Source organism: Puma concolor, chromosome A2, assembly GCF_028749965.1.
Source record: "Puma concolor isolate L17-30 chromosome A2, mPumCon1.1.hap2, whole genome shotgun sequence".
Classification (NCBI taxonomy): domain Eukaryota; kingdom Metazoa; phylum Chordata; class Mammalia; order Carnivora; family Felidae; genus Puma; species Puma concolor.
In genome coordinates, this window is record NC_141668.1 from 169726873 (window position 1) to 169747095 (window position 20223).

Consider the following 20223-nt stretch of genomic DNA (forward strand, 5'->3'; position numbering starts at 1 on the left):
GGGTCGGGACCCCACGGGGCAACCTGGGCGTGCGGGGGGGCGCCGGGGAGGAGGACCCGGCCCTCAGGGTTGATTCTGCCCTTGGGTCTCCCTGGCTGGCTGCCCGGCAGGCTGTAAGAGCCCGAGTCCTGCTTGGGGATAAGGCGGGGCTGGGACCCGGCAGTGACAGGACAGTGGGGGATTGGGGTGAGCACGACACAACGAATGGACCTGACTCGTCTTCCTCGGGCAGAAGTCCGTCTCGAGATGACCGCCTGGCACGGAGCCTGCCCCGGGCCTGCGCCGGAGGCCGTGCTGAGCCTGTGGAGTCATGGGCACAGCTGCCGAGACGCCGGGCAGCTGGATGTGTCTCTCGGATCCACGGGCCGAGCTCAGCCGTCTGCCCAGCCTCAGCTGACCGGCCAGGCGTCCGGCTGTCTGTCCCGCAGGCGTGGGCGGAGGCAGCGACGGTGGCGAGCGCGTGCTTCAGGAAGAGCATGCAGGCCCGACGACGACGACGACAGGACGACGACGACGACGCAGCGATGGACGTGAACAGAAGCAGGCTGGGTCCCAGGAGGCGTCCGTCGTGCTCCGAGCAGAGCGGCCGAACGGATGGTCCCTGCCGGGGCCGCCCAGCGTGCAGGGAGCGGGAGCCCCTCTCCTGCTGGTGCCCGGCCATGCCCCCGCCCCAAACACTGGCTGCCAGGGTTCGCAATCAGGCTTTAATGAGAATCTTCGGGGTCTCTCCAGGCCCGACTCCCCGCCCCACCCCGGCTGCTTCCTCCGGGGACCGCGTGCCGGAGAGGGGAGGGTCCGTGAACGCCGAGGAGAGACGGTGCTATTCCGACCCGGACAGAGAGGCCCGAGGGTTTACCGGATCCTGGTGAAGAGGTTGAGCACTGACACGGACTCCTGCGGGGCACACGGGAGGGACCGCTGAGCCTGCGGCCCCCCGGGCTACCTCTCTGGAAGTGCCCGCCGCTCGGCCAGGCCCCCGGGGCTGGGCGCCGGGCGGCACCGGGCTGGGAAGTTCTGCCTGGAGGGGACGTGACATTTTGGGCCAGAGGAGCCTGCGTGGGCACCTTCCCTGGCACCCCGAGGCGCGTAGGGGGTGGCCAGGCTCTGAGTGCCTCGTGCCACGTGGTGGGGGATGTGCAGCGATGTAGGAGTTGGGGGGGGCCACGGGGGACCACGGGGGGCCACAGAGGAGATTCCCAGGGAGATGCTGGCCAACAGAACGAACGGGGCTGGGTGGGGGGGTGGGGGGGTGGGGGGGTGGGGGGGGGTGGGCAGGGGAAGCCCCCAGGACAGGCGAGGGGACGCGCGCAGGGGAACAGCTGGCACTGATACCGACCCACTTTACCTTTGTCGAACGGGTTTTGCTAAAGACGTTCCAGAACCTCAGGGTTTCATCCCCAGCACCAGTGACTATGGCCTCTCCATCAGGGGACATGGCCTGCAGAAGGAGACAGACCCCCACTGTCTCTACGCCCCGCAGGCAGTGCTTCGCGGACAGAACCGCGGAACCAGGCGTGGCACCGCCGGACAGAGCCGCGGACGGAGCGCTCTCGGGAAAACCCCAGGCGGCCTCCCTCCCGCCCGCCATGAAGCACAAGACGTCTTCTTCCGAAAAGAAAAAAGAAATCGAGCGGTCTGCAAGAGAGGGGGCCTTTCTGCAAGACCTGACAGATGGTGGTCTGGTGAAACGCTCAGCGATCACGTGAGTGCCGGGACCCAGATCCGCAGAGATTTCTTTCCGCGTGTGTCCCAGAGACACCCGGCTGAAGGGAGGGACGGAGGGCAGAGGCGCAGCACAGCAGGTTCCCGCCGCCGGTACCACGTGACCTTGGCGGACAGGAGCCCACCCTGCTGTGCAGTCCTGGAGGCCCCCCAGGCCGTGGAACCCCGACACAGGGCCGCACGCTGCCTCTCGGGGCGCAGGGCAGTGGTTTCTGGGCGGCCACAGCACGTCTCCCAGAACCCGGGGGCTGGGGGTCGGGGTGGGGGGGGCAGACTCACCAGGTACAGGACCCTGTACGAGTGCCCGGTCAGCTTGGCCACCTGGGTCAGGGACGGGTACTTCCACACCAGGATCTGGTTCTGCGAGTAGCCGTGCGTGCTCACCTGGGGGGCGGAGAGGGTGCTGTCGGAACCCGGGCCCCCCGCTTCCAAGGCCCGGGGCCCGGACGCAAGGACATCTGAGCCGGCACCTCAGACTCGCCAAGCAAGCGACGTACAGAGACCACAGGTGACGAGGTAGAGAGAGCACGGTCACAGCCCCTGCTCCCCGCACTCTGGTCGGTGACTGGACAGAGTGGGACACACGGCACCTGACAGCCCCGGGAGCCTCTCTGGCGGGCACTGGGTATGGGGGTGTGGGCGTCCGGGTCAAGGACGGGCACATCCAGGCACCTCTGGTCTGCACGACGAGGGTGGCAGGGGCCTGGCTGAACTCAGGACCCCATGGGACGCCTCAGCGGGGCCAGGGCTCCTGCCTCCCCCGCCTCCTGCCCGCACCCCCAGGCTCCTCTGCCCCTGGCTCTTCGCGGAGAGGCTCCGAAGGCCGTGTAGCGACGAGGAGGGAGGCGCACGCGTGTGTCCCCGCAGGCCCTCCCTGGCCGGCCCCGCACTCACCAGCTCGTTGGCGTGCTTGGACCAGGCGAGGTTGCACACCTGGGAGCCCGTGTCGATGCACTGCAGTGGCTGCCCCGTGAGCGTGTTCCAGAAGCGGATGCAGCGATCAGCCGTGCCACCGCCAGACGCCAGCAGCCCGTGCTGGTGCGGGGACCAGGCGATGGCCTTCACGGCCGCCAGGTGCTCCGTGTACTGCTGCACGGGGCTCAGGCTCGAGTGGTTCCAGACCAGCAGCTGCGGGGGCAGTGGCTGTGAGGCCCCGGAGGCCACCACAGTCCGCCCCCGGGGGAAGAACCTGCACGGCCCTCACTCCGTGGGGAGGCCAGGGCTGCGAGGGGCCCGCGGTGCCTACCTTGTTGTCGTTGCCCCCCGAGGCGAGGAGCTGGTGGTCCGTGGACCACTTGAGCCCACACACCTCCTGCCGGTGGCCCTGCAGCCGCCGCTCTGACTGCAGGGGCGGGGTCCGGATGTCCCTCTGCAGGATCATGCGGTCCCGGCTCCCGGACGAGAGCTGGTCAGCGTTCCAGGCCAGCGCCCCTGGAGGCCAGGCAGAGGGCAAGGGAGGCTGAGGCCTCGCCCCCGGGAATCACACCTGCCCCCTGGGAAGCGGGCGGCTTCTCACCAACGCGTGCCGTGTGGCCTTCCAGCATGGACAGCTTCTTTCCTGCAGCTGCGTCCCAGATCTGCACAAAGCCCTTGTGCGTGCCAACGGCCACCAGGTTCCCCTAGGACCGAGCACACGGGGGAGGGAGTGGGCATCAGGCCCAGGCATGGGGACCTCTCCCTCTGCCTCCTCACCGCAGGGCGTTGGGGCCGTTTCTTTACAGGTTTCTTTGAACCAAAAGGACACCCCTCCTTGGAACTTTCTGGGGGAACGGTCACACAAGTGCACCGGTTTGTCAAAATCCAGTAGACACTCAGGCTAAACACCTGTGCGTTTCTATCTGTGGCTGCCACGCCAGCTGTGGGGGCGGGGAGAGGCGTGCAGGGGACCAAGTCTGACCCAGAGTCACCATAACCATCTTTACAGGCTGGGGACAGGCAGGGGTGCAGGTGGAGATTAGACTCCTAAAGATTAGACAAGTGACCTCCAGGCCGGCTGCTGGCCCCTCTGGGTCCCCAAAGCCCCCTCAACATCGGGGAGGGCCCCTGCCAGCAAGACTGGGTCATATATTCCTGACTCTGCCCGGCTAGGGGATGGGGCCCACGTACTGACCCGTTCAGACCAGCCCACGGAGGTCACCGAGTCCCCTTCCACCGAGAGGTCACAGAGCCGGGTCACCTGGGGAAAGGGGAAGCGGTCGGTGGGCGCGGACGCACAGCCACCTGTCCGTGCACCCGTCCACCCTCCCAAGCACCCATTCGCTGGCTTACGAACACCAGGGCAACGAGGCCGGGGTGCCTGGGACGCTGTGGGCCAGGAGGGGACACACACCAGCATGGGGATAACTGACCACACAGAGATGGGGCGGGCGCTCAAGTCCCCCTCCCCCACCGCCCTGGGGCAGGCCACAGGCTGCTGGGAGCAGAGGGGCAGCCCTTTCCCTGAGGGGGCTTCACTTGCCCCTTTGAAACCCAACCTGCGTCTGGTCTCATTCCCGAAAACAGCCTACTGCGAAGAGCAGGCCTTGAACCCCGGCAGCTACTCTGACAGATTGGTGGGGTGGCTGCTGATGACCGCCACCGAGGAAGCGGCCCTCAGGGGGGTCCCCTGGCCAGGCCGGGCCCGGGGGCCTCGCCCGGGTCAGCGTGCATGCAGAGGGGAGGCCCCGGGGAGGGCAGAGGGGTGCTACCCCAGCCCTGGAGGTCCCCAAAGTCCCCCGAGCCCCCCCAACCCCTGCGCGTTGGCTCTCTGGCGCCACCTGGCTGGTGCAGGCGCTCCACAGGTACACGCAGGTCCCCAGCCCCACGCTGAGCACATTGAGGGACGACCAGTCCACCAGGTTCAGGTAGAAGTCGTCCTGCAGCTCTGGCGCGTCCAGGACCTTGAAGGGGATCTTGGAGATCTTGCGGGTGGGTTTCCGTGGTGACCGCAGTAGCTTCTGACTGCAGGGAGAGCCCACCGCGTGGGGTGCCGTTGGCGTGACCTGTGGGCTCCCCCTCGTGCTCTCCTGCCACCCACGTGACCCCACAGCTATGGGTGGTGACCGCCGGCCGTTGGGCCGCCCTGAGCTCTGACAGCCACACCACACCCTCTGCCCAGCACCTCCTCCGGGGAGCCCTCCTTGACACCCCTGTCTGGGCCCAGCGCCACTGAGCCTGAAGCGCGTCCCCACTGAGGAAGGTCCCCCTGAGACGCCTCTGTACCCCGTGCGCAGTTCTAGGACCAAGCTAGGCTCCCAAGCGCCGCCTGGCTGCCCACCTGCCCTGTTCCAGCCCCCACAGGCCTAGACTCACCTCTTGTTGCTAACGGGGGACAAGGAGTAGGGAGACACATCGTTGCCATCGTCGGGGCTGGAGCGCTTGGTGCTGAGGGAATACTGGAGGCAGGGGAGGGGGGACCCCAGCTGAGCAGAGCCTCGGCCGCACAGCCCGGGGACCTCACACCCAGGGCCCTGGTGCCCCGCGCTGCCAGTGGCCAGGCCGGAGTGCGAGGTGAGTGAGCACTCGGGTCGGAGACGTGGCCCGGGTTCCAAGGATCCAGAGAAGCAAAGCAGGCCTCATGCCTGAGGCCTCCTCTGGACAGCGACTGCCCGGTGCCGGCCTCCCCCTGCCCCACTGGCCGCCAGCCTGCCGGCCCTCGGTCAAAAGACCCGAGCCAGGCTCCTCCTGACACTGCCCTACGGCTGCCCCCAGCCTCAGGACCGTGCACCTGGCGCCTGCCCCAGCACTGCCTTTGGAGCAGCAGGAGAGCAAAGCCCCCGGTTCGAGGCATGGGGCCCGGCGGCTCCCGGGGTGAGCACAGGCCGAGCGTGGGGGGCCGAGCTGGGCAGCCTGCAGAGGGCCTGTGCTGCACGCTGCCGGCAGGGAGGGCGTGCTCACCGTGAACAGGCCCTTCTTCTCAGGCGTGGAGGGCTGCAGCCTTCGGTCCTCCGTCTGCGGGTCCTGCACCTTCTCGATGCCGGCTCCCAGCAGCTCGTTCTTCAGCAAGGCGGAGTAGGCCAGGCCATCTGTGGGCGGGGGCTCTGTAAGGCCTGGGGGAGGGGGTGGGGAGGGGGGAGGGGGGAGGGCGGGGCAGGGGGCCAGACAGGGTGTGACCCCTGACCTTTGCCGTTGTCCGAGGTGGCGTCCTTGGCTTTCCGATTTTGGCTGGGAGACTTCTCATTCTCCTGCAGGCAACGGAGGGAAAGGAGGCGGGTCAGCTGGAGCCGCCCGCCCACCCGGCCCCCCTCCCCCCTCCCCCGCCCTCTGGGCGGCCCGCACATTGATCCTGTGGAAATTGACGCTCCAGTTGGCACCGGCTCTCGAGGGGATGAAGCGGTCTCCGTGCTTGCTGGGGGAGGACACGGGAGAGTTGGCGGGCGTCAGGGTTCGCCGCATCTCTGCGACCTGGAACGATGGCAGGACGGGGCTGGTGCCTGAGAGCCCCCCAGCGCGCGACGCCAAGGCCAGCCTCTCCTCTCAGACCCCAGGCCAGGCCTACCCCACCTCCTCGCGCGAGGCCTCTGGCCGCCGAACCAGCGGGTCGAGCAGCAGAGGTGAAACATTTTGACATGCGAGCCGTGGGGGCTGGAACGCTGCTGGCGGGCCTCAGTGTATCCTCCCAGCTGGGGAGGCGACACTCTCAAGAACGGGGCAGCCCGAGAGCACAGGCACCCGCCACGGGGCTTTGTTCGCTTCTAAGCCACCACGACGGACCCGACACCTTGCTGCTCCTCGGGCCCCATCTCCGTCAGGCAAGGACGGTCTCCCACAGAAGCACGACTCCCCCGCCGGAGCCGGCGCACGGACGCGGGGGCCCTGCTCCCAGGAAACCGGCCCAGCCCTCTGAACTGTCCCAGGAGGGTCCTTTCTCTCTAAGGGACCTGCGGGGGGCTGGACTACATACATCCCCCCCATCCCCCAGAAGGACGGGTTGAAGTTCGAGCCGTCCCCACCCCCGCACCCGGGATGTGACCTCATTCGACACCATCTTTGCAGGTGTGATCCAGTTAAGACGAGGCCACCCCGGGTGGGATGGGCCCCAAATCTACGCCTGGTGTCCTAAGACTCAGAGACACAGACCCACACAGAAGAGGGGGACGTGAAGGCGAGGACTGCCGGCCACAGCAGGAGCTGGGGAGGCAGGACTCCTCAACGGGACCCCCAGAACGAGCGTGGCCCTGTGACAGCACGGGCGAAGGCCTCAAGTGCCCGGCACAGAGCTGAGAGCGTTGAGAAGAGTGGTGAGCACAGCCCGTGACACGTCAGGAGCCCGCGATGGCGTGGCTGAGAGGGGTGGGGTCCGGGAAAAGAGGCCTCCCCAAACTCTGCTGAGTTCCGCAGATAAGGACAGGGCCGCCTCAAGCTGCCGCCACGGCTCTGCCCGGTCAGGCCGGCCCCACAGGTCTGAGACCCCGGGCCCTTCGGCTCCCTGTCTGCAAACTGGGAGAGCAGCTCACCTTCCCTCGTCCCTGCAGTCGGTCCCGGGCGTGGCCCCGGGGGACAGGGGTCTGGAAGCTGACCGTCCCTGTGGGCCCCAGCAGCAGGAGGCACGCTGGAAGCCTGAGGAGGGAACTCCCTGGCGTGTGGCCCTGCCACTGGGAGGCCCGCGGGAGGACGTGCTTCTCGCCGGCCGGGCACCTAGCGCTCTAGAGGCTGCTCCCCGCCACCCCGGGACCCGGCCCGGCGCCAGTGGGGGCAGGGCGCCCGGTACTCACGCAGGGCATCGTGTTCTCGTTCTGAACGACGATCTGCCGGAGGAGGCGCCGCTCATAGTCCTGGTCCATGGCGACGCAGGGCAGGCACAGCCCGCCGGCCAAGGTCAGCCGGCCCGGGTCAGCCTGGGGCAGGAAGGGCAGCAGAGGTCAGTGCCGGTGGGCAGCAGCCCCCTCCACTGCCCAGTGACCACAGCGAACTCCACGGTGATGGCCAAGGCCTTCCACTTCCTCCCAGGAGCTCCGTGCGGGGGGGGGGGGGGGGGGGGCAGGCACACCCCACAGGCTGTGGAAACCACAGGCGGCTGTGACGGGGAGGACGGCGGCTGCTCTGAGGGACCTTCTGCCAGGACTCCCGGCCTTTGTCCTGCTTAGTGCAAGTCTGTCATCTAAGTCTGGGTCCTGGAGCTTGCCCTCCGGCCACCCTCCTTCCCATGCACCCACCATGTCGCCTTCCTGCTTCAGACCCTCCGAGGCCACAAGCCACCCTCAGACCATGTCCAACCCCGAGGTGGGGGCTGGGCAAGCGTCAAAGTGGTCCCAAACAGGCTCCACACTACTAGCACGAAGCCTGACGCAGGGCTCGATCTCATGAACTGTGAGATCATGGCCTGAGCCTAAATCAAGAGTCAGATGTTTAACTGAGGCCCCCAGACACCCCAGGAAGCCTCTGTCCTAATGCACAAACGGGGCCACAGTCCTCAAGCTGCAGGCACCTGGATGTGCACACGCGGGATGGGGTTCAACAGCTCAACTCTGCCCATTCAGAATTTGTAAAGCTCACACCCTCTTCCCACTGGGCTCAGCCCAGCTCGGAAGGCTTCTCTGAAAAGGAGAAGGGGGGAGACGGAAGAATGTTCTAGAAGCAAAGCACCTGGACGCAGGAAAGGGCGGTGCACTTTCCAGCACAAGTGGGGTGGGGGTGAGTGGCCACCTCTGGGAGGAGGATGTTCCTCACTGCGGGGCTGGACACAGGCCCGCAGCCAGTGGCTGCTTCCAGAAACCAACATGAAACGTTCACCAGTCCTGCCTCCCCCAGGGGCACCGCGGAGCAAATGGGGGGGGCCTGAAGCAAGTGTTTCTGGGACAGAGCCTGACAGAGAGGGGGCTCAGAGGGCTGCAGCTCCTCGCGACGCACCCGCTCCCCCTGCCCCAGACCCCCTATGCGCTCAGAGCCACCGCGAGCTCTACTGCTCTGTCTGGAGCCCGGGTTCACGACAGATCAAATACCAGAAAGTCGAAGACTGGCCCAAAATTAAAAGTCTGTGAATCCTGAGGGGTAGCACTCTGGAGAAGTCAACATTTGCTTTAAAAAAAATTGTGGTGAAATACGCATAAGATGTACCACCCTAACCATTTCTAAGTGCACAGCCCAGCGGCTTCAAGCACACACAGTCGTGCAGCCACCCCCACCATCTGTCTCCAGAACTTTCCATCTCCCCAAGCTGAGACTCTGTCCCCAGGAAACACTGACTCCCTGCCCCTGCCCCCATAGGCTCCTCTCTGTCTCTGTCCCCCCACACACAGGGCCACGTAGCCCAATAATTCCACTTTTCGGTGTGCACCTGGGAGGAATGAAAGGAAACAGACCCGCACAGAAACCAGTCCCCTAAAGCTCCAACTGGCGTTATTCTAGGTTGTTCGTAATCATCAAAGAGAGAAACACTCCCAAGTGTCTGTCGACAGGTTGAGTGAATGGATAAACCCGACACGCCCCACCCGCACACTAGAATGTGACCCAGCCTCGGAAAGGAAGGACGCCCTGCCACCTGCCACCGCGTGGGTGGACCTGGAGAACACAGGCGCAGGAGGACACGTCCTGTGTGTCCCCGCTCACAGGGGCTCCCTAGAGGAGTGCCGTCCACAGAGACAGAGAGTGGACTAAAGAGAACATCTGCCCTTTTGAAGAGAGACTCCTGGGGGCAGTGTGAGCTCAGCGTCACCTGGGAGGGAACCAGCCTGGGGGTCCACCTCTCGCACCTCTCCAGGAGTGGCCACACCACGAGGTTCTCAGGCCCACCTACCTGCGTCCTATCTTCGACAGCCCCAGATGGCCTCTCTGACGGGTTCCTGGGCCTGTGGTGGAGACCGTGCAGAGCACGGGGCAGAAGGACCAGCACGAGCCCACCGAGTCCTAGACCCTCACCCCGCAATTACGGGACACGGCCAGCCTGGCGTGGCCCGGGCCCAAAGCCGGACGGACACTCAGCCAGAGCCAAGCCCGCTGGGTGAGACTCAGAGGCACAGGCGCGTGGCCGCTAGTCGCCACGGTGTGCTCCACACCACGCACGTTAGCGGGCTTGCACGTTTGACCCCGTGCTCCCCGTGCACGACCTCACGACCCGTGTGTCTGCACCATCGCCTCGTGCACGCGAACCTGGGATGGCCGAGCAAGGGGCAGCGGCGCTGCAGGCTCACGTGGGGTCACGGGCAGGAGCCCCTGCCCCGAGGCCCACCTCCCCGTGCCCACCTGCCCCCAGGGTCCTCCCTCCGCTGGGTCCGGAGTTCCTCTCAAGTCCACCGGCCCCATCGTCCCCATGGGGCCAGACGGCGGGCCTCCCGCTTTGTGAGCAAAGCCCTGCCCACATCTCGGGTAAGCCTGTGGGGGCGGCCACCTCCTTCTTGCCCGTCGGCCCCCTCCCCCTGCACGTGCCCTGTAGTCCCAGCAGAAGGTCCCCAGACCAGTCTCGCTCCTCTGTCACAGAGTCCAGCAGTGACTGATGGCTGCGTCCCTCAAGCCTCCCACACTTCTCTGGCGGCGGGGCGGGGGGGTGGACCCCTTCCAGCCCACCTCCAAGTCCCCAGGATGAACCCCAAGGTGTGCCCTCGGCACAGTGACCACTCCTGGGGCAGCATGGCCGTACGAGTTTCTGTCCAGGCTGCAGACTCCCATTCAGAGGACGGAGTCCCAAGGGTGAGCCTGGGCCACGTGGGAGCCAGAGCTGAGCTCCAGGAGGCCGGCGTCCACTCTGACCGCGGACCAGCATCCCGGGTGGGGTTTATGGCAGGGAAGAAGGGGCATAAAGAGGAACAGTCACGGCTCCATTCTGGTTAAGTTCTGCCATCAGCGGGTACTTTCCCGGAGTCGGGCCAGTCAGCTGTCCCGAGTAAACCAGGGTCACAGAGGCAGCAGACTTCCTTCGGCCACTGTGTGCGGAGTCAACCCTCGAGGGCCCTGACTGGGGCCTTGCTTGCCACCCGCCCGCCAGGCAGCGAGCCCTGGGGGGCACCGGTGAAGGCCACGCTCGGTCCACATGCTCAGTGACCGCCCCTGCCTTGCTCTCCCTGAGCAGGGCTGCTCAGGGCCAGCGGGGCTCTGGGGGAACGAGGGTCCTCACCACAGGGAATAGTCACACTGTGGGCTAAACCTCTCAGCCCCGACGAGCTTCCAATGGAAACCACATGGAAACCACGGCCCCCCAGTCACAGACCAAAGCCACCGTGCTGATGTCCCCGGCGGGGGGGGGGGGGCTCCCCATGAGGCCGGCAGGGCTGGTCTGTTTCACTGACGGCAGGGCCCAGGCCACAGTTCAGGAGAAACCAGAAGCGTCTACGAGGGAAGACGTACCACAAACGGTTTTATTTAGAAAGACGACACAGGGACACCCGAGGGGCTCCGTCGGTTAAGCACCTGACTCTTGACTTTGGCTCAGGTTGTGGGCCCATGGTTCAGCTCTGTGCTGACAGTGCAGAGCCTGCTGGGATTCTCCTCTCTCTCTGCCTCTGCCCTTCTTCCCTCTCAAAAAAAAAAAAAAAAAAAAAAGACACTAGCGGAAAAAACACCTGCTGCCCACGGGAGACACTGACGTGAAGGGTGTGAACACAGCCAGCGCTCCTGAGACGCCCACCCTCGCGTGCAGCCGGAAGGCAGCAGGCCCCACGCGGACAGCAGGGCCCCGGCCCACAGCCCCGCACGCCAGGCCGCGCAGGCGTAGGGAGGAGACAGGCACCCGCGCTCCTTGGCAGGAGCTGAAACCCGACTTCTAAGAAGGCAATTTGGCAGCTGCTTTCCAAATTTAAAACGCACATCCTTTCTGACGCACTCTCTCTACTTCTAAGAATTCCCCCGGAGGAACTCCGGGCTGCGTGTGCAAAACCGCAAACACAAAGGCAGCGCCGCGTGTGACAGCAAACGGTGAGGCTCATGTCCCCACGAGAGGCGGCAGGACGGTCGGCCGGACCCCCCCCCCCCTAAGGTGACGGCAGCACTGGGCCAACGAGCTGCTTCTAGAAGGCTGGGGAACACGCCAGCAGCACAGGTCAGCTCTCGGGAGGGGGCCGGGGGTGGGGGACAGAGAGGAACGCCTCATGTACTTCTTGGATTCTGTGTCATGTGAGAGCGGAGGCGGGATGGACGCGGCCGGCGGCCCAGGCGGTGCACTGAGCACTCGGCCGCCCTTGCCCTAGTCTGAGAATTTCCTAATAAGACGTCCGCGGGTGTGGTGTGCGGTGATTCTCCCGTTAACGAGCAGTCGCCGTGCGCAGACCGTCTGCAGGCCCCCGGCGGCCGGGCTCCCCCACCCGGGCCGAGCCCCAGCCGAGGTGGGAAGGGAGCAGCGAGCCGCCCTGCTGACCGGGCGGGCTGGCGTTGTGTCGGGTGAGGGGGGCCAGAGCCCTCGGCCCCTCGCTGCCACTGTCCCCTCCACAGGGCACCGTCGCCGGGGGACTCGCCCGCCCACCACGCCAGCCCTTCGGAAGGGGGCCTCCTCTTCCACCGCGGCCCCCAGAGCTCACCTTCCACCACCGCCTCGCACGAGCCTTCAGCCTCCCAGCCTGCCCTCCCGGGACAGAGGCGCCACCCAGCCGCCTCACAGGACAGTGAGGTTCCCGCACAGCCACCGCGAGGGTCAGGCATCGCCGGCCCTCCCTGAGAGCGAGCCCAGCGGCAGCGGCAGGGCAGGCCGTGGCAAAGGCCGTGGCACTGTCCTGCCGCCTCCGCTGCCCGCCAGCCCGTGGCCTCGCCTGGCCAGCCCTGCGGCCACGGTGCTCCCACGGTTTCCGCCCACCAGGCACTCACTCCAGATGTGACCCAGGGGCCGTCAGACTGGGCAGCGTCTGGGGACACGTGTGTCTGTCGACACGTGTGTCTGTCACGACTGGGGTGTTCCTGGCCTCGAGGAGGTGGGGGCTGGGGACGCTGCCCAGTGCCCTCAGTGCCCAGGATGCCCCCAAAGAACGTTCATGGTCCCGGGCCAGGGAGGCTAGCGGATGAGGGACACGACGGGACACACGGGCCAGGCCTGGTGTCAGCAAGGACCGATGACGCAGCTCGAGGCACCCGCGATCGCCTCCGAAGCCTCCCCCAGCAGGGGTGCAGCCGTGGAGGGCACCCCAGGAGCAGGGCATGCAAACGGACGGCCTCTTCTCTGGGCCTGGTACAGCAGGGTCCACGCTGCACCCCCCCCCCCCCCCCGCCAAGTTCATGCCGAGCCCCAGGCCCCCAGGACAGAAGCTCTCTGCTCAGCCAAATTTCACATCCTTCAAAGTCTTGCTCATCTTGAAAAACCAGTCTCTCCTGCACTTAGATGTTACAAGGCTCTTCAGGAAGCCCCAGGAAAAATGAAACGTTTCGTGACTCAGTATCTCGAGGGTGACTGTAGCCTGGACGGGACTACCTGTAAAATGGGTTTATACCGGAGGCTCTCCCTGTCACGACTAACAGGTGTCCTCCACACCGGCCAGCGTGTCCCGGCAGAGTGGTTCTGGGTGCAGCTAACTCCAGCTTCTGGAGGGGACGCCGGCCAGTTAGGTCAGGTGGCACTGGCTATCCACACGGGGTACGAGGAAGCAGCCTATGGACGCCCACTCGGCTACGTCCTATGTGGGCGCCACGGGGTCCTAGGTGAACAGGACATTGCTCCCGGCCCTGTGGGATAATGACGGCAGCGGGTCCCGCCTGGGGCCTTCCGCGGGCCAGCACCGCTCGAGGCCTTGGACTTAACTGTGTCCCACGAGCGGTCCCGCCTCCACCTCACAGAGGAGGACGCCGGCTGGCGGGCCGGGGGGCTGGGTCCTACCTGGGCAAGTCCGGCTCTGGACTTACCTGTGCTCACCCCGCCTGCCCATGGCTGCTCAGATCACGACACTCCCCCAGGTGAGGGGGTCCCCAGGCCCAGCACCCGAGCAAGCCGGCCACCTAGAGCTCAAAGCCCTGCTCTGGAGGGGGCATCCTCTCACGGGTGCGTATCTGCTGGTCCGTTCTAGCGGGAACCATCCCCCAAGTAGGGATTTACTGATAAATGGCTGGGGGCTCCCTGGGAACGGTCACCAGGGGGCACGACCTCTCACAGGGCCCCTGAAACCTTGAGGAACATGCACCTGTCTGGGAGATATACAGGCGGAGACGGCAGGAGATCTGGGGGGGGGGCAGGCGCTCCCAGACTACCCAGCTTCCGGTGCCCTCCTCCTGAGAAAGAGGAGAGGCTCCCGTGGGGGGCCTGGGGCCCGGATGTGTTACTCTCAGCTATTCTCCAAGGGACCGAGGAAGCAGCACATGAGAAAGACCCAACTGGAAGGAGGAGGACTTGTCTCATTTTCTGCTCGCGTGGGAGCCTCTGGCTCTGCTGTCCCGGCCTCGGCTCAGGCAAGCTGGGGACCAGCCCTCGAGCCCCCCGGTCCCACCACTACAGGAAACCTAAATACCATATAGCCCTAGAAAGGTACACTGGAAAAGGGGGGCTTCAGAGAGGGACACACCTGGCTTTGAGTCCTGGCTTCCACTCTTACTGGCCCAGTAACTTCTCTCCGCAGCGGGTGAATGGGTAACACCACCTGTGTTGCTCTAACACTGGACGTGACTTCCGCGAAGCAGCTAGGAGGGTGCCTGACTCAAAGGAGATGCTAGGAGGTGCTGGCTGATCCCACGGGCTCAGCGACAGGTGCACAACACATCCCCCATGTGCCGGCTTCCTGTTCCTCCCTCCGCAGTGTGTGTGGGCTGTATGGCACGGGGGGCAGGGGTGGGGGGGTGCCTGGGCGGCCGCTGCTCCAGTGAGCTCCTGACCGCAGCTGTCGGCCGGGTGGCCAGGTGGGGCCCCTTCTTTTCCCTCACTGAGGCTGCAGGTAAGGAGACTGGGTCTTCCTCCAAGAGGAGGGAAGACTGTCGTCAATAAAAAGAAATGGGGCTACGTGGAGGCAGGAGGGCTGGCCGTGGCCTTCAGACATGGCCCAGAACGCAGGCTCTTGCACTCCCTATAGCTGATGCACAGAATGGGCCCTTTGAAGAGAGAGCTCCCACCCCGTGGAGGGAACACGATGGGCTAGCGGTCCCTCACGTCTCATGACACCAAAGACAAAGCCCAGAGGAGCTGGAATCAAAAAGGGCTGAGCCCGGGGCGCCTGGGGGGCTCAGTCGGTTGGGCGTCTGACTTTGGCTCAGGTCATGATCTCACTGCTTGTGGGTTCGAGCCCCGCACTGGGCTCTGTGCTGACAGCTCAGAGCCTGGAGCCCGCTTCGGATTCTGTGTCTCCCCCTCTCTCAAAAATAAATACACGTTAAAAAAAAAAAAATTAAAAAAAAAAAAAAAGGGCTGAGCCTAACACATACGACAGGGAAGCGACGAGCCTCCCCTCTGGGGGCTGACGTGAATCAGCACCAGAGGCAAGTTCTTTCTGGGGAGGCCTGGAGGTGGGGGCCCCCGAAGAACACATTCCAGCACCCATGTGTGTATCCGTTCTCTCAGCTAAAGCTTACTCCCCGCTCTGTGCAGGCAGACCCTGGGGCTGACCGAGGAGTCCCGCCCTCCGGGGGCTGACGGTCTAGAGGACATGGCCTTTGGACCGGAGGCTCTCCCCTCTGACCCTGTGGAAACGGCCACACCGTTGGCACCCTGGGTGAGCCCTGCTGCTCTAAACCTCAGAAGTGCCCAAGGTGAAGCCTCTCGTCTACCACCTCTGGGCACTGGGGTCGGCAGCAGCCCAGAGGATGCAAACCCCACGTGAGGGAGGGACAACTTGGCAACAGCAGCAGGCGATTTACGATCATTTACACGACTGAAACTGTGGTTTACATCACAGGGCCAGATCTCAAGGCTGGACCAGGCCTTAAAGGGGTTCAGATGAGCCCCTCACAACTGCATCTGCTTGCATGCCTGCAGGGACAGGGAGCTCACCCCCTCACAGGCGGCCTTGAGCAGCAGAAAGTGCTCCTCAATATGTCTCACCAGGGACCCCACGTATGGGTCCTAGATGGGGGCAGAAGGAAGACCTAAACCTAGTACGTTTAGGGCAGGGACCGCCAACCCCAGCTGCTGGCACTGCAGACACTGGGACCAGGCATGTTCTGGGGGGGGTGGGTGCGTTCTGGGCACTGCAGGGGGCTGAGCAGCCTCCCCGGGCCCACCCACTTAATGCCAGAACACCCCCAGCGTGACAACCACAAACACACCCGGACGTTACCCCCAGTGGAGAGCCCCCCGGTTTGGGGGAATCTGTAGAGGGAAGTGTGGCTTCCCTCAGGCTCAGGAGAGCAGCGCTGACCTTTCTCTTGCCGTGCGGCCTTGGGTAAGTGGAGGCACCCCCTCCGAGCGGCAGTCTGCCCCTTCCCTTGCTCCCTCCGTCACCGCCGCCCCCCACCCCCGGCCTCTCCTTATCTCTATCGTAGGACACTGTGCAAATATAACCTGACGCCTCCTGCACAAATCGGTGGTTTCTGGGCCCGATCTACTCCGGGAAGGAGCATGTGCAAAAAAAAGGGCAGGAGGATCTGGAGGGGTCTGCTGCTTTAGACAAGCGCACAGAGGTCTGGGGAGGCCGGGTGTAAGGAGAGCGCTGGGGGCAGGAAGAGGGAAAGCGAAGGCCCAAAGAACAGTCTCCTGGGCCAGTGGTGGGGAGGTGGGGAAGGCCAGGGAAGAGGGAGCCACAGGATGAGACGTGCCTTCATGGACTGAAGGTAGTGTCGTGTGGAGGAGGGGGGACCCAGGGGGACCCGACAGTGCCTGCCCGGTCCGGGTGGGGAAGCAGGTGGTCCTGAGAGGATGGGGGAACAGGCACGAGGGGCCCCACGTGAGGCTGGGGGAGGGAACGGTCAGAGGAAAGCGTGACCTCCTCGGGGCTAACTCGCCCCAGGTGCCGGCAGGACCCCCAGGGGACGGTGACTGGCGCTGGCCCCATGGGGCTGGAGCTCAGGAGCCAGCCTCGGGGTCCAGCAACGCACGAGGACAGGGAGTCAACTGTGCCCAGCAAGAACGCGCGCAGACAGCACAGCGGCATCTCACGAGAGCCTGCGCTCAAATGTCCGTAGCAGCTCTGACCGGAACAGGTAAAAGGTGGAAACAGCCCAGGCATCCGCCAACTGGCGAGCGGACAGCCAACACACAGGAACGTCACTTGGTCTGGAGCAGGAGAGTCGCCCACCCCCGCCGCCCCGCGGACGGACCCCGAACGCACGACGCTCAGCGAGGGAACCGGACACGAGAGGCCCCACGGGGTGTGAGTCCGCGGGTGTGAAACGTGCAGAACGGGCTCATCCTGACACAAAGTGGGGTAGCGGGTGCCAGGGGCCGGAAAGGGCATGGGACTGACGACTGACGGGAAGAGGGCTTGTCTGGAGTGGTGAGAATGTTCCAGAATCCATCTGGTGATGGGTACACAGGCCGAAAACCTCTCAATTGCATAGTCTAAATCAGTAACTCACACGGAGAGGGAACCATATCTGAATAGATCCGTTACCAACAAAGGTCGAGCAAACAAACAACGGAAAGGAGGCTGCTCCCTGAAGGGAAGACATAGGAAGCCAGGGGACAGTGGAGTCCACTTTTCGGGGGGAGGGAGGGAGGGTGCACGTGTCAGGCACGGCGCTCGAGGACTAGATGGCACGGGGCCGGTGGCACATCCCGTGTGCTCCTGCCACTGTATCAGGTGAGGACGCCACAGGAGGAGAAAGGGGTCACCTGCCAAGGACACGAGGATGCACAGCTGTCCACAGCTGACCAGAAGGTCAACGCCACATGAGGAAGGAGTCCCAGCGTTCAACGTGCGTCTGGTCACCGAAGGAAGGTGCTGCCGCACGCGCCTCGCTCCAAACCACCCAGCGTCCGCGGCCACTCCGTGTGCACCCAATCTCGGGCAGGTGCAGCGAGAGGTGGCCCACGTGGTGACAGTGGACTTGACAAGGGGGAGGCCACCGCGGCCTGTGGTGGGTCAGAAACTGGACGGCAGGAAGATGCTGGGCCGAAGAGGGGCGGCCAAGTAGTCCCTTCCCGGCTCTGCAGGACACCGGCCCCTGGTGCCAGCTCCCGGGACGGGCCAAACGCACCCTTCCCTCGGTCCATCAGTCCCTCCCGCCCTCCAGCACCCATTCGAGCCAGCGTTCTCACGCTCCAGCCTCACCGGGGCACCGCGCAGGCTCTGGGGACAGAGTCCCTGCCCTCACAGGGCTCACGGTCCCCCCTCGACACTGCTGATGTTTGGGGCCATGCTGAGCACTGGGTGGTGGGGTGGGGCAACAGCGTCGCTGACCCCACCCACTGGATGCCAGGAGCACCCCCAGATCATTGATCCCAATCAGCGTCTGTCCCGATCACCACAGATGTCCCCAGACGGCACCCAGGTCTCCGGAAAACAATTACAAGGGTACCGTGATCCTGCTGGTTCCTAAAACACCAAGTCCCCTGATGCTCACACCCGACTCAAGTCTCCAGGCTCGCCCCTCAAACAGAATGATTTTGGATCCTCACCCCATTCAGTGCTACCCCGAAAAAGGTCCCCACAACCAACGCTCCTGTGGATCCCCAAACCCAGAAGTCCCTGGTATCCAGACCCCACCAGACCAGAGGCCCCAACAAGTAACAGTGGCAGGACGTTTCCTGCTGCTGCTGAAACAGAGGACCCGGTGTGAAAACCCAGGCCGACCAGCTTCTGAAGACTCATCACTTTTCCATCTGCTTCCGGGCGCTTCTCCCCTAGCCCGAAACAGCCGCCACCACCGGCTAGGGCACGGGAGTCGGAGATTTCCCCGGGGGAACAGTCCCAGGGGGCAAAGGAGCAGCACAGCTAACTCCCTGGACACTGCCCTCCACCCAGCGAGGCAGCTGTCCCTTGAACCATGAGCTGTCCCAAGACCAGAGCCCTTGTTTTCGGGGGGGGGGGGGAAGCCCATATCCTCGTTCGCCGGGCCAAGCGCCATGCGGCCCGCACACCTGCTTACACTCTGAGGTTCGCAAGGCACGCGGGCCGGTTCGGCTCACACGGAAGGCGCCCTCGGCACCAGGGGCCGAGACGGCCCACGAGAAACTCTGCACGATGAACAGGCTAGGATGCGAGCTGGGGGGCAGTGCGCCACTCGGGGGACGGGCCCCAGAGGCTGTCGTCAGCTTCTAGTGTGCAAATCCCCCACCTCCTCCAGGAGAGACCACCCAACCCCCTACAGTTCAAACACCCTCTCACGTGTCCCCAATTTGGGGTAAGGGGCACAGCTGGGTATGTTGTGATGGATTGTTTTTCTTCGGGCAAATCATCCTCATGCAAAGCGTGGTAAGAAGCTGGGGGGGGGGGGGGGGACTGGTGCAGCCTCACCAGCAAGAGGCCTGAGGTCATCACTCTGCCGACCGGAGTGAAGGGTGGGACGGGGACCAGTTCCCAGCCTGACAGGGGCCTGAAAGAGGGGATGATTTCGTGGGGGAAAGAACAGGTGAAAAACTAAACGGGTCCAGGCGGCAGAGCGGAGGGTCTCAGGCTTTGGGCTGGGGGTGGGCCCAGCCAGTGCAGGACCAACGGGCACGGGTCGGCAGTTTTCAGCAGGGGGAAACGCTCTGATGGGGAGAAACATTCCACACTTGGGGGCTCCGGGGTGGCGGGGCTTGGGCTCACAGGAAGAGGCAGGATGTTCCGGGGTCGGGGCGCAGCCGGGCTCAGATTTTGGTGGGGTCAGGGCCCAGATGGAGAGCTGGACTCCGGCTGGATGGGGGCTGGGAGGGCTGGGGGCAAGGGGACACTTATGCATTGAAGCAGCCGGGCCTGAGAGCTTGGGTGTGCCAGAACCGAGAGGCAGGGGAGCGGCGAGCACGACGGGGAGCCCGGACCACAGGGTCCCCACACCTCCATCTACTCGCTTCAGGGGCCACACCGCTCGGATTGTATTTTACTGGGATGGGGGGAGGGGGCCCGGTTCGAGCCGGGGTGAGTCGTGACAGCTATGGGGGCAGCCGAAATCTGGGCAGGGCCTGAGCTGGGACGGTCCCGGTTTGGAGGAAGCGGGTTTGACAGGCCAGAGGTGATCAATGGCTATTTTCGAGGGTGAACGCCCGGCTTAAGGAGACAGAGCTCGACCCCCGTTCATAAGCGGACCCCGGACGCCGGCTGCGGGGGGGGGGGGGGGCAGGTCTCGGGTCGCAGGTGGCTCGGGCTGGGGCGGTCACGCAGGGCCGGATCTGGGGGTGAAGACGGGAGCGAGATGCTGAGGTCACCGCGGGCCTAGCTGGGCACTGGGGGGCGGCGTTCAGGAGGTCTGGCCGGTTCCTGGAGAGGGCCCCGAGCGCGGGGGCCGCAGCCCCGGCCGCCGGCGCGGTGTCGGGGGACCCCCGGGTAGGCCCGCGCCGCCGTCGGGCCCCGCCCGGCTCGGGGGGTCGCGGCTCGGGCCCGGGGGGCGGGTCCTCAGACCCCGGCCGCCTCACCTGGCTCGCTCCGGTCCCCCGTTGGCTCCGCCGACCCCGTCTCTCCCGGCGCAGCGCCGCGCCGGCCTCTGCCGCCCGCAGCTCCACTGGTCCGGCCGCGGCCGCCGCTGTCGGGACCCTGGGCTCCGCGCTCCTTAATATGGCGGCGGTCGCTGTTCCGCGGCCTCCCGGAGCCCTCCTCCGCCGCGCGCGCTCCCGTG

General features: G+C 65.2%; 1 protein-coding gene across 3 annotated transcripts; it reads right to left on the minus strand.

Moving 5' to 3' along the window:
* Positions 1-690: 690 nt before the first annotated feature.
* Positions 691-20223, minus strand: FZR1 (fizzy and cell division cycle 20 related 1). 3 transcript variants are annotated; one of them, XM_086699533.1, is made up of 14 exons: positions 20024-20223; positions 7416-7538; positions 5980-6049; positions 5822-5885; positions 5599-5726; positions 5014-5096; positions 4479-4662; positions 3833-3898; positions 3239-3341; positions 2969-3153; positions 2617-2850; positions 2002-2106; positions 1337-1438; positions 691-894 (listed from the first exon to the last, which is right to left on the minus strand). In XM_086699533.1, exons 2-14 carry the CDS (start codon positions 7469-7471, stop codon positions 853-855), a joined length of 1422 nt encoding a protein of 473 aa, XP_086555659.1. In that variant the 5' UTR covers positions 7472-7538; positions 20024-20223; the 3' UTR covers positions 691-852. The 3 variants fall into 3 exon arrangements, with proteins under 3 accessions (XP_086555659.1, XP_086555657.1, XP_086555658.1); XM_086699531.1 differs by having other exon boundaries at positions 5980-6105; positions 20024-20220; XM_086699532.1 differs by having other exon boundaries at positions 1346-1438; positions 5980-6105; positions 20024-20219.